The sequence below is a fragment of the Salminus brasiliensis genome, chromosome 3 (genome assembly GCF_030463535.1).
Source record: "Salminus brasiliensis chromosome 3, fSalBra1.hap2, whole genome shotgun sequence".
Lineage (NCBI taxonomy): Eukaryota > Metazoa > Chordata > Actinopteri > Characiformes > Bryconidae > Salminus > Salminus brasiliensis.
The window spans coordinates 11,341,649-11,358,346 of NC_132880.1; the positions used below are offsets into that span (position 1 = coordinate 11,341,649).

Sequence of the window (16,698 nt, forward strand, 5' to 3'; positions counted from 1 at the left end):
CCCGATATCCCAACACAGTAAATGGTGATACAGCTCACAGATAGCAGTAGCATTTATGGAAGCAATTCTATTCATCAGAGCATATGGCTTTCCTTTTGATTTTTACTACAGACTGCCTCCCAAGCGGAACATTGTGTAATTTCCATATGTAGGATAGCCACTGTTTACCTTTTGATTCTATTTTCCCCACATAAAAAATAACCATAATTTTGATGGTGAAATTAAAAGTAAGTGTCATTTTCTTTGGATTAGACTTTAGCTATGGATTGAAAAAAAAAATACATGCCGCCTTCATAGTTATTTATGCACATCTGTCTGATCTTAACAAATAAGTGACAGAAAGCTTTTTTTGTACTGCCCACGAGGCCTCAAATTAACATCAAGGGAAATCTCCCTGTCACACAGTTTGCCACAGTCCACTGTTAGCTGTGCTGTTTTTGTGAAAGTTTGTGTATTTTTCCCTCTCATTTAATTGCAATTCCATATTACAATTAACAAATTCCTCTGTTTGTTTAAGAAATGAGACATCGTCTTCCTGAAGGCCATACGGTTCCAGTGGAACACTCTCTGACTTCACATTTTCCTTTCCATTTTCCTTTTCCATTTAAGAAATTTAAACCAGACGGCTCACCCCAGGACAGATCCACATGTTTGCTACTGTAGCTCAAATTGTCTTGACAGGCTGAGTGCAGGGAATCCATTTTTCTGCAATGGATAACTGGGGCCTTATTAAGCTCCCACAATTGCTTACACAGTCCACTCAGTAAGAGTAGATGTTATTTTCCACTTCTCGGTTAATCGCACAGGCTGGCATAGCATTCCTAGCAGCCTTTGAGTGCCTTGAAGAAGGCATTTGGAAAACAGCCCCAAAGTGTCCCAACCAATAATGTGGACCAACATTTTAAGGGTTAGCATAAGTCATGCAGATCCTGTTGCTTCCTACCAGTTTCTCTTGGGCAACTGAACTACAACGGAGCCAAACCGTTGAAATGTTGAAATGTTGAATGTTTGTCTCAGATAGCCTGAGCTAAGGTAAATTATTGATCATTTTAAGTCACGTCTTTACCCACAGTTGCAGTTGGATTGTAATAAACATAGAGTGGATTCATTAACATTTCATACACAGGAATTTTAAAAAAATATTTTCTGCAAAGTAAACATATGAAATAAATTATTTAACAACACTGACATTTTCACAAGTAACAATGTTCAAGATGTTAGGTATATTGGTATAGAAACATTTACACTTGGTAGACAGGTGGGGACATCAATGATGAGATTTTTAAACAGGAAGCATTTTGGAATTATACACTGTGTGCACTGTGTGTGCACACAGTGTATTATTAGGCAAATGAGTATTTTGATCACATCATCCTTTTTATACATGTTGTCCTACTCCATGCTCTATAGGCTTGAAAGCCAACTACCAATCAAGTAAATCAGGTGATGTGCATCTCTGTAATGAGAAGGGGTGTGGTCTAATGACATCAACACCCTATTTAAGGTGTGCTTAATTATTAGGCAACTTCCTTTACTTTGACAAAATGGGTCAGAAGAGAGATTTGACGGACTCTGAAAAGTCAAAAATTGTGAGATGTCTTGCAGAGGGATGCAGCAGTCTTGAAATTGCCAAACTTGCAAAATTGCCAAGCGTGATCACCGAACAATCAAGCGTTTCATGGCAAATAGCCAACAGGGTCGCAAGAAACGTGTTGAAAAAAAAGGTGCAAAATAACTGCCCATGAATTGAGGAAAATCAAGCGTGAAGCTGCCAAGATGCCATTTGCCACCAGTTTTGCCATATTTCAGAGCTGCAACGTTACTGGAGTATCAAAAAGCACAAGGTGTGCGATACTTAGGGACATGGCCAAGGTAAGGAAGGCTGAAAAACGACAACCTTTGAACAAGAAACATAAGATAAAACGTCAAGACTGGGCCAAGAAATATCTTAAGACTGATTTTTCTAAGGTTTTATGGACTGATGAAATGCGAGTGACTCTTGATGGGCCAGATGGATGGGCCCAAGGCTGGATCAGTAAAGGGCAGAGAGCTCCACTCCGACTCAGACGCCAGCAAGGTGGAGGTGGGGTACTGGTATGGGCTGGTATCATCAAAGATGAACTTGTGGGACCTTTTCGGGTTGAGGATGGAGTGAAGCTCAACTCCCAGACCTACTGCCAGTTTCTGGAAGACACCTTCTTCAAGCAGTGGTACAGAAAGAAGTCTGTATCGTTCCAGAAAAACATGATTTTCATGCAGGACAATGCTCCATCACATGCATCCAAATACTCCACAGCGTGGCTGACCAGTAAGGGTGATGACATGGCCCCCTTGTTCACCTGATCTGAACCCCATAGAGAACCTGTGGTCCGTCATAAAATGTGAGATCTACAGGGAGGGAAACAGTACACCTCTCTGAACAGTGTCTGGGAGGCTGTGGTGTCTGCGGCACGCAATGTTGATCGTAAACAGATCAAGCAACTGACAGAATCATTGGATGGAAGGCTTTTGAGTGTCATCGTAAAGAAAGGTGGCTATATTGGTCACTGATTTTGTTTTTGTTTTTGTTTTTGAATGTCCGAAATGTTTATTTCTAAATATTGTTATATTGGTTTACCTGGTGAAAATAAACAAGTGAGATGGGTATATATTTGTTTTTTTATTAAGTTGCCTAATAATTCAGCACAGTAATAGTTACCTGCACAAACAGATATCCTCCTAAGATAGTCAAATCTAAAAAAAAAAAACACTCCAACTTCCAAAAATATTAAGCTTTGATATTTTGGGTCTTTTGGGTTGATTGAGAACATAGCTGTTGTTCAATAATAAAAAGAATCCTCTCAAATACAACTTGCCTAATAATTCTGCACATACTGTACACCAGCAGAGATGAACAATGAGTTGAAACTAATCATGCTCTTTTTTTTTTGACAGCAATGGCTCCTTGCACATCTGCCATGAAAATGTGTGTGGTCTTTTTCTGATGGTAGACTGTACTTTGACTTTAGCTACCTGTAGATCCTGTGATGACTTTTTAGGAGTGGCTGGAGACTTCTTTATGCAGTTTGTGGTCTGCTATTGGACTGAATTTGTTAGGACTGCCTGATCTGGCCATGTTGGCAGTTGTTGCTCTCGTAAATAATTTAGCAGACAATTGTTCTCAGATCTCTTCTCAATTTTATTTGTTTGGATCTGTTCTAAATCTCTTCCAAGACTCATCTGCATCTACAACCTTCTTTCTGAAGGCCTCAGAAAGTTCTTTGAATCTTGCCAGTAAAAACATCCACTTTACAAATCAAAAGCTAAATGAAATCAAACTAAATGTCTGAGGTTTAAATAAGACAGGCCCCTCCAATGATGTTCTAATCATCTGCAGCTAATGTGCTGCACCTGATTCTAATGTTAGACATTTCATTTCATTTTCAGTAGTAATAAATGTGTCCAACCTTTTTTCTCATCAAAAGTACATTTATTAAAATATATTTAAAAAGACTAAATGTTTTCATGGGATGCCCACATGACTGTATCTCAGTAGAAGAAGCAGAGATGTGATACAAGTAAATACATAAAGCACTTATTCATGTATACAAGAAACAAGACTTGGAATCTTTTTCAACCTTTAAATTTTCTGAAAGATCTGAAAAGGAGAAGGCCCTGACTCTGAAAATAAACATATACGGTACAAAAAAGGATGAAAATTCCACAATGTTTAATTTACATACTTTTCTGCTTGTGGTCAGCTTTCAGGCACTTGAAAAAAATTATAAAAGTCAACAGTCCACTTGTGGAACTACAATCTAAAATCTTTGGTCCTCAGAAGTTCAAATAAGAGGGACGGTTGGAAACCACAGACAGATATAAACATCGGCACTCAGCTAGAATCCAGTTTGATTATTGTGGATTTGTTTTGACAATTTGTTTTTAACTCCATAAGAGAATGTGAGCATTTTATAAGTTTTACAAACATTTAATGTCAAATACAAATGAAGAACACTAGATAAGTGAATTACAGAAGTGCTTCAGAAATTCTTTTGTTGTCGTCCATTTTTAGCACACTGACCAAAGTCTTCACGTAAAAAAGTAAATTTTACAGAGGAATGTGAAAAACATCACAGAACGGCTCAAACCAGTTTTACAGTACAGCAGTGTTCTTTATAACTTAGTGGGAGGTGGATGGGGAATTCAAAGATTTGGCAAAAAGAAACATACATTGACACGTCTTTCAATTCCTACAGAACACAAAGCTACAGAAATGTGTCAGAAACCCTCTAGTCGCCCTGCCCATTAACAAACTGAGAACTAAAAAGCTTTTCTCTTTTATGAAAAAAGAGGATAGCTCTTTACTGCCACTCAGCTGCAGGGCAGCCACGTCCGGAAAGAGCTGCTGCAGGCAGGTATGGGCGAGTGCACACGTGCCACGTAGTAGTTGCTGAAGTTGACATCTTGCACGTACGGTGCCGGCTGGTAGTAACAGGTAATGTTGGCCAGAGCGGGGATGGCGTTTTGCTCGGCCAGCACACGCAAGGCCAGCGCCGAGATCAATGCCAGTGTTTGCCGCCGCTCATGACCCATCAGGCACACGGTGCTCTCGTCCACCACACGCCGCAGCGTCACCAGGCACTCATACCGCTTGTGCTCAATTCCGTTGAAGTGGTTCTGCAGGTAGGCCTCAAGCTTGCGCTGCTGCTCGCCGATGTCTGGGAAATCAATAAAGAAGCGTGAGCACATGTAGCGCTGCAGTGTCTTTATCTGAGCCTCAGATGTTGGCCGGAAGCCCCGAACGAGCAGGTGGCAGTACTTCAGGAGACCACCGCCACGAATCTCCTCAGGGCTGCGTGTGGCGATGGTCTTGGAACGCAGGTGGGCCAGCGCCTCCTCAAAGTCGCCGTACATGCTCTCACCTACCACGGTGGGGTGGAAGCTCTCTGACATGGGCGTCTCAGAGCAGCGGTCAAACAGCAGCAGTGAGTCCAGGCCAATCTGGAAGGAGTCCACGCTGAACTCAAACTGCCGCCGCAGAGAATCCACAAACTTCAGCTCCACATTCTTACCTGTGTTGTTCGACAATGAAATGAGGCTCCAGCGATCTGTGTCATTGCACACTTTTACCAGCTTCTGCACATATGCCTCCTTCAGTGTGAGGGAGCTGATGCGTTCACGACTCACACCGGCTGGCAGGAAGTCTAGTAGGCTATCCAGCACAACGTCCTTCACCAGGCGGAATGTCTTGTCATCTGTCAGGCTTAGGCCAAATATTAAGTCCAGGTCCTTGTAGCCTAGGCCAGTGTCCTGATGGAGCACATGACTTGCTGCCGAACCGTTGAGCTTTACATCACGGACTGCCACGCCTCTCTCCTCCAGCCTGACCCGTACCACCTGAGAGAGAGACAGAGAGACAGACAGAGACAGAGAGAGGGAAAGAGAGAGAGAAAGAGACTTTGAAGTTGCAGGAAAAGGCCAATCAAAATGTCTAATGTACCAGGTCATGGGAAGATTTTTTATTTTCATTATCAATAGAGTAACAATTGTTGGCGAATGACCCTAGTCAATATAGACAATTCACAGATTATTAAGTATTAACAGTTAATAATTAAAAACTTTTTTGGATTGATAACAGCAGAAATATTTTTCAGCTTAATTAACATTATTATATAAAAGGTTATTAAATGTGGTAAAAGATTCACCACTATTGTGAAGATACTACCCATCACACTTGTAAATAGGTCATAGTAGTCATATTAATTGTAGAAAGAGACAATTGGTAGAAACAGACAATAAACAGAGTAATAGCCCGTAAAAAAGACAATGTCAGGCATGGATGTTACATTTAACAACTTGTCTACAAGAGACAGAAACTAGAGCAAAAGTTCCTATCCAAAAAACATCTACATCTTCTGCATCATTTAAATGTCTTACCACAAATGTCTGTACATGTCTGTAACACACTGCCTCAGGCAAAGCAATTCACATCTAAACCCTTCAGCAGTCTGGCAATCAGGAGGATGTAGGATTCAGCAAACTTTACTTTATTTTCCACTCTGTAAGACTGTAAGTAAAGGAAAACATTTTGTGTTTGTCTTCCATACACTGTTCTCAAAAAAGGGACGTCCACCCCTTACCAGTTTGACACAGGTGAGAGATTTAGCCATATCCTTTTACGTGGGGAGGGTATTGGTTCTCAGAAAGCATGCGGATTATCCTTGGGAAATGACAAGTCACTGCTTGTCTTTGTTTAAGAGTGCCTGGCAGCTCTCTCTCTCTCTCTGAGCTGCCGCCATAGACACACAGTTCAACTAGGTTCACTATGAACTTTCAGACCCAGGTACAGGGTTAAATGAAATATGCAGCCTGAAATATGGAGCATACCATTACATCTCATGACCAGGTGTGTGGATATCTATGAGGCATTATGTTTACTTTTCTATTCTTCTAGTACTGCATTTACAAGAGTTGCACAAATCACTGACACAAATGTGAAATACACTAATCCCTGTTTTGCCAACAAAATAGGATTCTCTGGAGCAGATAAACATGAACTTATTGTTACCATTCCTAATACCAGGCATGGGCTACAGGGGTATAAAGCCCCCAGCATTGAGCAGTGGAGCTGTGTTTTATAAAATGATGCTCAATCAAACTGATGCTTAATCTACATCCCAACACTTTTCGCTTCGAATTGCAATCAAATCCTCATAGCTCATGTTCCAGAATCTAGTAAAAACATTTCCCTGGACAGTAGAGACAGTTACTCCAACAAAAGCAGGATAAACCTTTAACAATTTTTAATTTTGGGAAAGAGGAGGCATAAGGTATTATTTCACCTCATCACAGCACAGCGAGGCTGGTTTCATATATGACTCTTTCTTCAATCGTTTTGAATAATAAGTGCAGAAATGTCATTATGTATCATTTATCATTATGAAATTAATACCTCAATATATTTCTTATTTCTCTAAAGCACATTGTCCAGATATCCTAATCTTAGTCTAGGCATTAATCTTGCTCTGATCTGGGGTTTTTTTTTTGGGGTTTTTTTTTTGACAGCAAGGGTTTCCTTCTTGCACACTTCCCATGAAAATCAAATACATCTACTCTCTATCTCTGATGACAAATGCTGCACTTTGCCTAGCTTTGACAAGAGCTACCTGTAGATCCCGCAATGACATTTTCGGGTTGTTGGAGACTTCTTTACGCATTTTGTGGTCTGCTGTTGGACTGAACTTGATAGGACAGCCTGACCTGGCCTTGTTGGCAGTTGTTGCACTTGTAAATTATTTTGTAGACAGTGTAACGGCTAATTTGTAAGTTTTCTGAGATTAGGGTTGGGCGGTATAACAGTAATACCGTATATTGTGATATTTACAAATGTTGATGGTATCTCAAAATGAGAATGGCATTTCAAAAGTGCCACATTTCTGTTCTGTGACTATTTAGTACATGGCCAAATAAGCTCATTCTCCCATGTTGTCATCTTGAAGAATAGAGTGGAGAGTGGAGATGGGATTGCCACTGTTTGCATAATTTCATCTTGATATCTCTGCATTAAGATTGCCTCCAATTATGACAAGACTCGTTTTTATCTTGTTATTACGAGATGTCACCCCACACCATCACACTGCCTCCGCCAAAAGTGCAGCAATCAGGAAAGCGTTCTCCGTGTCTTCTCCACACCTTGACCTTGAGATCCAACTGCTGTAAAAAGAATCTGGACTCATTGCTGAACATAATGTTACTCCACATGTTCAGCTACTAGTGCACGTGTTGCACGACACCAGCGCAAACGAGCCTGGCAGTGAAGGGCAGTCATGGCAGGCCTCCTGGAATCCCAATGAGACCGGAAATTGGCAGCGTGCAGCCTGTTTCCAGATTGTCTGGGCAGAGAGCCGTCGGCCATATCGTCCTGCAAACCTTGAATGCAAATCTGTAGAAGACAGCCTCTGGACTTAGTGCTAACAGGGTGAGGAGATATGACCCCTTCTTGAGGTTTCATATTCTTGGGACTCCAATAAGCTTTTTTGCATTGTCACAGAAGATTTGGCACATTTGTTCCTTACAAATGTGGCACCATTTAAAAGGGATATTAAGATTTATTGCCAAGAGGCATTGTTACAAGAAAGAAATACTACTCTACTAAACACATATTTCCTTACTTTTTGTTCTAATTTTAGATACATGTATATAGATTAGGTTGTGATATTCTGTCTGCGAACCCTGTAATTGAGTGCAGTCTGTTGTAAACATTTATAAACTAATTATATATTAGCATTATTGTACAAATTATTTGATAACATCCCTCATCAGGATTGTCCACTTGCTCTCAGACTCATTAAATCGGTGAGTTTGGGAACTTCTGTAGGCCATGCTGGGTTTCCTCTGAATCACGTCAGTGTTGTGAAAGATTTCATACACACTCACTGCCAGCCTTCTACCCCCATTCATTCATGAATCAAGGCAGTTTCCCTGCCTCCTACTGTCACCCTATGGGAGTCTGGTGGCCTATTTGTCACCACGGTTACACAAGCTTACTGGCAATGTGTCCCTCTCGAAGGCTAAATGCCATGCAACTACTTGCAGCACAGAAACAATCAAAAGTGCCAAGCAACTTATCTTGGTTTATATTGACTTACAGGCAGGTCCATGGTCTGCTCTTATAATGCTCACAGTCACATTTTCCAGGAAGAGGTCAAAAGGGAAAAAAACATACAGAGTATATTTTAGTGTCTTAGTAACTTATCCAGTATCAAGGATGAAATTACAGTGTTTTGAGCACCCAACCAAACAGGTTACTGTTCCTTTAGACTGTGCTTTCTAATGTTTACATCAGTAACCTAAACCTTCAAAACAAATGGTCATCAAGAAATATTTCTAGAGTCAATGCTGCCTCAGAAAAAAAGCACTACCATTACACAGTCACATGTCTATGTCCATCTATATTAGCTCGTAACAGACACACTTTGCAGAAGAGATATTTAAGGGGTGTTTCAGTGGGCTTGAAATCAGTCACTGGATGAAACATGGTAAAGGGAACTGAGGCCCTTCTCTTATAACTCAGGCCTAGAACCACAATTATTCACAGTTTTCCAACCAAAACACACTGAAAGTTCTATTTGCCACCAACGTTCTACAACACATGGAAAATGGAAAACCAGGAGAACACTTCCCCTGACCTTGTGCTAGAGACTCATAAAAAAAAGCCACAAACACACTGGTCTGTCTGGTGCTGACAACGCCTTGGCAAAATGTGCACAAACACGCACACTCTAGTTTTCCAGCTTGCATTGGCTCAGTAGTGCTTTTGCACAGTATTTTTTGCACATGGCAGGAGTGCATTTTTTATGGGTCCAGCCAGGGGTATGGGCCAGAAACACAGAGCCTCACTGCACCCTGGACACCAATTGGTGCTCTGGGCAACCAGGCACATTGCACTCTGCCAAATATAATGGGATCAATGAACTGCTAACAAGCTCTCTGGCATCGACTGCAAACATAGTCAAAGAAAAGCAGCAAGAGCCACTATGTTATTAAGAGTTTCCTGTTTCTTTTTGAAGTTTTCTTCCTTTATGAATGAATGAATCCTTTTTGTGAATCTCTAAGACCCCATTTACACCAGGTCACTTAATCCATATCAGGGTAATATTTGCAAAGCCAAGCCACATAAAAATGTGTAATCACACCCAAGACTCATTAAAAAAAAGTTACAAATCCGATCATTGAAACCACTTCAAGAGGTTCTGAGCATTTGATTTACATTGTAGCAGTGTAAATGATTCTCCAAGATGCATTTTGATGACCAAAAGATAGTTATAGTTATATATAGAACTGCATCCAGATTTTGGGGCCATAAAGGTCTTTTGCCAAACACAGCGAGCAACCTTTGGTCAAGCTCAATAGCATCTTTTGGCTTATTGTGTTATTTTGGATATGTATGAATAAAAATAGTGTAGTAGAACATAATGAATAAACAGCAGAAAATAAATAACAGAACTACAAATATAAATTCATTAACGAGTATTTTTATAAATTACTTTTTAAGGTCACCTCAACCCTAGACAGTATTGATATGCACTGATAAAGGAATTCTAGGCAGATGCCCTGACAATATTATAACAAATGCTAGTTAAACCCTTTGTGCTTGTTTAAACTTTGTGCTCAAGATACACTCAAGTGATGTTTCCTTTAAATGTAACGGTGGAATATTAGCTTCATGCTGCAAGATAAGGCAAACATGGCAAACTATGCATTGCTTAGGTCTTTAAAATAATACTTTCAGCCTTTTTATTTCAGTTTGGTCCAGTTAATACAAAAATCAAAGTCATGAAATGGCACTACTTCATAAAAACTAATTAATAAATGCAAAACATGACTATAATAACAAAACAATACCACAGTATTCATAATCTTGTCTATCTGCACAATTACTGTCTGTTGATTCCCCACATCACTCTTCAGATGCTATATAGCTGAGTTGCTGAGATATAGTCACATTCTAGAACTCCCTCCTGCTCCTGCCACAAGAACTCTGTGCAGACCATCACAGATAGCCAGAACTCACTTGCGAAGGGTTAATAGGTTTTATGTAGAACCAACTTCAAAAAAAAATTTCACCAATCCAATAAACCCTTTTACCACTTTTAAGCTAAATGTGACAACTAGCCTTAATGACTCATACCTCATCTCTAATGTTTACCACACATCTCTGACTGCTGTCCAAAGACCTTCTACAGTGGTTAAATTTTTCCCCACAAATTTGTAACAAATTTGCAATGCTTGAGATCGTGTTTTTCATTTGCCCCCAATCTGATCTGAATACCTTATGCTGAGTATCAGCCAATATCTAATTCAATCTTATACGCTCATTGAGTGCTTAATATATTTTAAAACAGTATGACTGAACACTCTGATCATTTAGTTCCCAGATACCAAAAAAACATGTAAAAATATAATTATTAAAGTGAAATTCAGAAATATATAAATATCGGCCTCTAATCGACTTTATTGCATGTTATGATGGACCTTTATATAAGGAGGTGAGATGTGATGTAATGTAATGGAATTTTGACCACAGACTAGAAGCTGGTTTAAAATCTAAAAAGGCAGCACAGTATTCCCATCGGTAAAACTAACCAGCCATAATTCCAGACATGGCGAGAGTGTATTTAACCATGTGGCTCAGGAGTCTTGTGAGCATCTTGTGAATAATGTCAGTGCTTACATTTCATTACAGTTTCAGTACAGAGTGTATTTAGTGCTGTTTATTTATATTAAGTTTAATCAGGTTTTGAATATAAATTATTGTACTATGTATGGGAAAGTATGTAAATAGCAGTTATATAGTATATAATTTTCATACCATATTGCCCACCCCTACTATAAACTGTTTTGTTACCTTCTCTGTGAGTCTGTGAATAATGTTTGTTAATGGCGTTAATGGCTAATGATGCTAGAGGACGCTCTGCTAGAATGGTTTAAAAAGAAAAGAAAAATGGATTTAGTTTAAATACCCTATTTACTAGATACTATTTCCATTAAAACATACCTGGATCCTGATCAAAACAGGGCATCCCTATCCGTAATAACCTGGAGAGCATTTACTTCAGCATGGTGTTAATTTAAAGTAAACATCAGTTATACAGCTGATTAGCACCTTCAGCTGATCTGCTACTGAAAGCACTCAAGTTCTCTCAGAACTCCCCCTTCTGTAATAACTGGACTGCACTGTGCTCCATGTGCAGCTTCTGTTTTCCATGAGCCTACTGAAAGGAAGGAAGGCTCTTACTGAGGAGATCCACTAATGTTTAATGCAGATGCATTTGAAAGCACTCCAAACTGGCCCTTTCTCAGAAGCAGGGATATTTTTGTGAAACCTTTTTTAAACTACTTAACATACTATATATCTTTGGTTGGTATTAACTATGTGACTATGCCTCCTTACATTTTAGAAGTCATAAAAGGCTTACACAAAACATGTATTCTGTTCCCTTTATGAAATACACAGCATGAGAGTCCTGTAAATCATTGCACTGATTAAAGCACTGCATATTCATATACAATACACATCCAAAAGTGACCTGCTCTAGAGATCAACATTGTTGCAATCAACGGGAATCAATGAAATAGATTTCTACAGGTGCTGGTCAGGAAATTAGAATAAAATGAAAAAGTTGATTTATTTCAGTAATTTCATTCAAAAAGTGAAACTTGGATATTATATTCATTCATTACACACAGACTGATATATTTCACGTGTTTATTTCTTTTAATTGTGATGGTTATAACTAAAAACTAATGAAAACCTCAAATTCAGTATCTCAGAAAATTAGAATATTGTGAAATGGTTCAATACTGAAGACACTTAGTGCCACACTCTAATCATCTAATTAACCCAAAACACCTGCAAAGGCCTTTAAATGGTCTCTTAGTCTAGTTCTGTTGGCTACACAATCATGGGGAAGACTGCTGACTTGACAGTTGTCCAAAAGACAACCACTGACACCTTGCATAAGGAGGGCAAGACACAAAAGGTCATTGCTAAAGAGGCTAGCTGTTCACAGAGCTCTGTGTCCAATCACATTAATAGAGAGGTGAAGGGAATGAAAATATGTGGTAGAAAGTGTACAAGCCATAGGGATAACCACAACCTGGAGATGATTGTGAAACAAAACTCATTCAGAAATGTGGGGGAGATTCACAAAGAGTGGACTGCAGCTGGAGTCAGTGCTTCAAGAACCACCACGCACAGACATATGCAAGACATGGGTTTCAGCTGTCGCATTCCTTGAGTCAAGCCACTCTTGAACAAGAGACAGCGTCAGAAGCGTCTTGCCTGGGCTAAATACAAAAAGGACTGGACTGCTGCTGAGTGGCCCAAAGTTATGTTCTTGGATGGAAGTAAATGTTGCATTTCCTTTGGAAGTCAAGAGTCTGGAGGAAGAGAGGAGATGCACAGAATCTATGTTGCTTAAGGTCCAGTGTAAAGTTTCCACAGTCAGTGATGGTTTGGGATCTATGTCATCTGCTAGTGTTGGTCCACTGTGGTTTCTGAGGTCCAAGGTCAACGCAGCTATCTACCAGGAAGTTTTAGACCACTTGCTTCCTGCTGCTGACCAACTTTATGGAGATGCAGATTTCATTTTCCAACAGGACTTGGCACCTGCACACAGTTCCAAAGCTACCAGTACCTGGTTTAATGACAATAATATCCCTGTTCTTAATTGGCCAGTAAACTCGCCTGACCTTAACCCCATAGAAAATCTACGGGGTATTTGTGAAGAGGAAGATGCGATATTCCAGACCCAACAATGCAGAAGAGCTGAGGGCCACTATCAGACCTGGGCTCTCATAACACTTGAGCAGTGCCACAGACTGATCGACTCCATGCCACGTCGCATTGCTGCAGTAATCCAGGAGCCCCAACTATTATTAACCAGTATTGAGTGCTGTACATGCTCATACTTTTTATGTTCATACTTTTCATTTGGCCAACATTTTTTAAAAAATCATTTTTTTGTATTGGTCTAAAGTAATAATTCTAATTTTCTGAGATACTGAATTTGGGGTTTCATTGGTTGTCAGTTATAACCATCAAAATGAAAAGAAATAAACACTTGAAATATATCAGTATGTGGGTAATGAATGAATATAACATACAGGTTTCACTTTTTGAATAGAATTACTAAAATAAAGCAACTTTTTCATGATATTCTAACTTTATGACCAGCACCTGTACATTCAACAATTTACTCATAATCAAAGTCCTTTGAGTGGTTTGATGTGGAATGGTTCATGTTAAAGAACAATATGTAACAAATTAGACAGCAATTATAAAACTACATAATATTTATTCAACATACAAACAAAAGGCACAGTCATTTCAGCTCAAATGACTGCCTTAACTCAATTAGTCCTTATGTACTGTTGAAACTGTAAACTTTATTTGGAAGCTTTTTTGACTGCCGATACCCCTGTACTCGGAATTTAAAAAACAATATATACTTATTATACTTTTCTTTTAATTAGACAGAAACATTAAGGATAAAAAAAATATTACAAGAATTTGTAAAAGAAAAAAAATTAAACTGTCTCATGCCCCAGATAGCACCTTTCCAACCATGTCATGTAATAACATTCTGTGAAGGAGGTTTTTAAGGGTGTCAAATGAGTCAGGCATCTGTTTTCCATCACAATCACTGTAAACAATTTTGACTTTTTAATTTTTTTTCTAGAACAGAGCATCACACATTAAACCATAATGAATTACAACCATTTAGTTACACAGAAATTTTAAAAGATGAGGTGAAATACCCCCTTAATAAGAAGGTTAGATGTTGAAATATTGCTGTGAAGATTGTGTTCAGCCACAAAGCCATTTGAAAAAAACAGGTAATGATGTTGGATGATTTAGTCTGGTATTTCAAGTCAACCCAAAGTTTAAAGCAACGCCATCACTCTAGAGAATGATGGGGGGCGCTTTTTTACCTCTCCAGTTGTCACTTGGCATAGGGCAGAATTCTTCAAATCCAGGCCTGAAGGGCCAGTGTCCAACACAGTTTGGTGATTTCCCTGCTCAAACACACTGACGACACTTGGTAATTAGCAGACCATTTGATCCAGATGTGTTCAAGTGGAGACCCTGGCCCCCAGGGCTGGATTTAAAGAACACTGGAATAGGGCATAATCTTAGGCTCATGCTTGGCTATGTCAGTAACGCGTCCACCTTAAAATAGCTATAACGACTAACTAGAACTGGCCACTGAATTTGAGTTCTGAATTAGTGTGACAGAGCAAACACAATAAATGACCATCCTGTGTGATTAAACAAACATCACACATTGAAGCTGTGAGTGTATTGCATAAATATTTCATCTTTAATGAGAGGCTGGACAAACAGTAGCTGCCAGAGTGTCTCTACGGATGCTGGACGGTAAATCGATTAAGAAGGGAAAGTTGGTGCGCAAGCGCACGATAGCTGCTGGAATCTGACCAAGAACAACGGAACTTTTTTTCTCTTTTTTTTTAGGCCTTTTTTCCTGCACACGAAAAAACTATTCGCCCAAATAACACTGCATCGACTGAAATAACAGCTCTTATTACATCTGTTAACGTCTAATTTTACAGTCGTAGTCGCAGCCTAATGTTAAGGTAAAAAACAAAATGCTTTCTGACATGTCAGCTCGTAAAAGGTGTAACTGCTCAATGTGGATATTTCAATGATTTAACATTAGTAAACGTAATTCTTTTTCCACGTATGTGGCTGTTAGCTGCATCTGAAAAGAATGACACTGCAAACGAGTATAAAGATAACATCGCAGTGGAAGAGATCGAGGCATCATGTGAATAACACAGTATAAGCCGCTGATAAGAACGTTATTAGTTACAAAAAACAGCAAGAGGAACGTGGTGTGCATTTGCTACGCTGTCTGCCCTGAACAGGCTTCTTTGACGGCGAGACAGCGAAGCTGAAGTTATCTTTTCCACCTTAAAGTGGTGCGATCAGCCACATAATGCACAGACAGACTATCACCCGACCGCAACATTTAAGGCAGAACGGAAAATTCGAAAGTAGCCAAAGTCAGCTTCGTGGCAAAGCGTGAAGGCGAAAGCACGATAGTCCTCCTCACCTGCACGATCTGTCGCGGCTGGACGGAGAGCGTGGGGAAGTTCCCGCGACCGTGGATTGGCACGCTTTCTCCCAGGATGGAGTCCAATCGCTGCACCTGCTCCCAGGACAGCACGCAAAACCGACCGCTCTGCTCAGACCCCTCTGCCGCCGATGACATGGCCAAGTTCTCCCGGGGGAAAGAAGCAAAAAAGTTGAGCTGTAAAAAAAAAAAGGACCAGTGGGCTGAACACCCGCTGCTTACAATTCCCAGTTTCTTTCAATTCGACTCAGCACTCAAACAGTGAATCTCGCCTCCTCGTGAGAAGTTCGACGCCTCTAATAAAATGTCAACAAAGTTCTGACATCGCTAAAATATTACATTTACAATAAAATAAATAAATAAAACTCATCAGACAATAGCAGGCGTGTGTTTCTAATGTGTAGGACTCGCTGGTAACAGCAAAGGAGTCATCCGGTTAATAAACTCTTCCTTTACTCTGGTCTGAGGGTTACAAACGGCTTTAAACGAGCATGGATTAACATAAACAGCATGATTGGCTGAACGTCCGATAGAGGGCTGGACCTTATTTACACGCCCCATTCGTCTGCCTAACACGACACGTTCATTGGCTGCTGCCTGGGAAAGCAGTAGGAATTCCAGCCACTGGCACCGAGAGAAAGAGGTCGGATAGAATAGGGATGTTCTAATATCTTGACCAATACCGATACCTTTAATAGTGTTTAAAAGTGTTTTTATCAACCATTCATTGTAATTTACCGGCCCCTTTTGAATGACATGTTATTGTTTATTATTGTAAAAACAATCTGTAATGCAATAATAAAAAGACTTTTATAAAATATATATATTTTTTCAAATAGAAAGCATGTAGTTACTTGCAGGACGGACATGAACAGAGATGCACAATAAGCCTTGTTCACCAGTATCTTTCTAAGAATAGTTTTGTATTTTGTTCTTGAAAAAAGTCAGAACAAAAAGTAAGTTGATAAAAAAAAATGTAAGAAGTCATTTCTGTTGGTGAATAAAACTCAATGTCTTTATGTAAGTACCCCATACATTTCTTTCTTTGTGAAGTTCAAAT

General features: G+C 39.6%; 1 protein-coding gene across 1 annotated transcript; it reads right to left on the reverse strand.

Moving 5' to 3' along the window:
- Nucleotides 1–2,818: 2,818 nt before the first annotated feature.
- On the reverse strand, nt 2,819–16,077 carry tent5bb (terminal nucleotidyltransferase 5Bb). The gene is made up of 2 exons (XM_072674640.1): nt 15,618–16,077; nt 2,819–5,376 (listed from the first exon to the last, which is right to left on the reverse strand). The coding sequence occupies exons 1-2, from the start codon at nt 15,774–15,776 to the stop codon at nt 4,351–4,353; spliced, it is 1,185 nt and encodes a 394-aa protein (XP_072530741.1). The 5' UTR covers nt 15,777–16,077; the 3' UTR covers nt 2,819–4,350.
- Nucleotides 16,078–16,698: the final 621 nt, after the last annotated feature.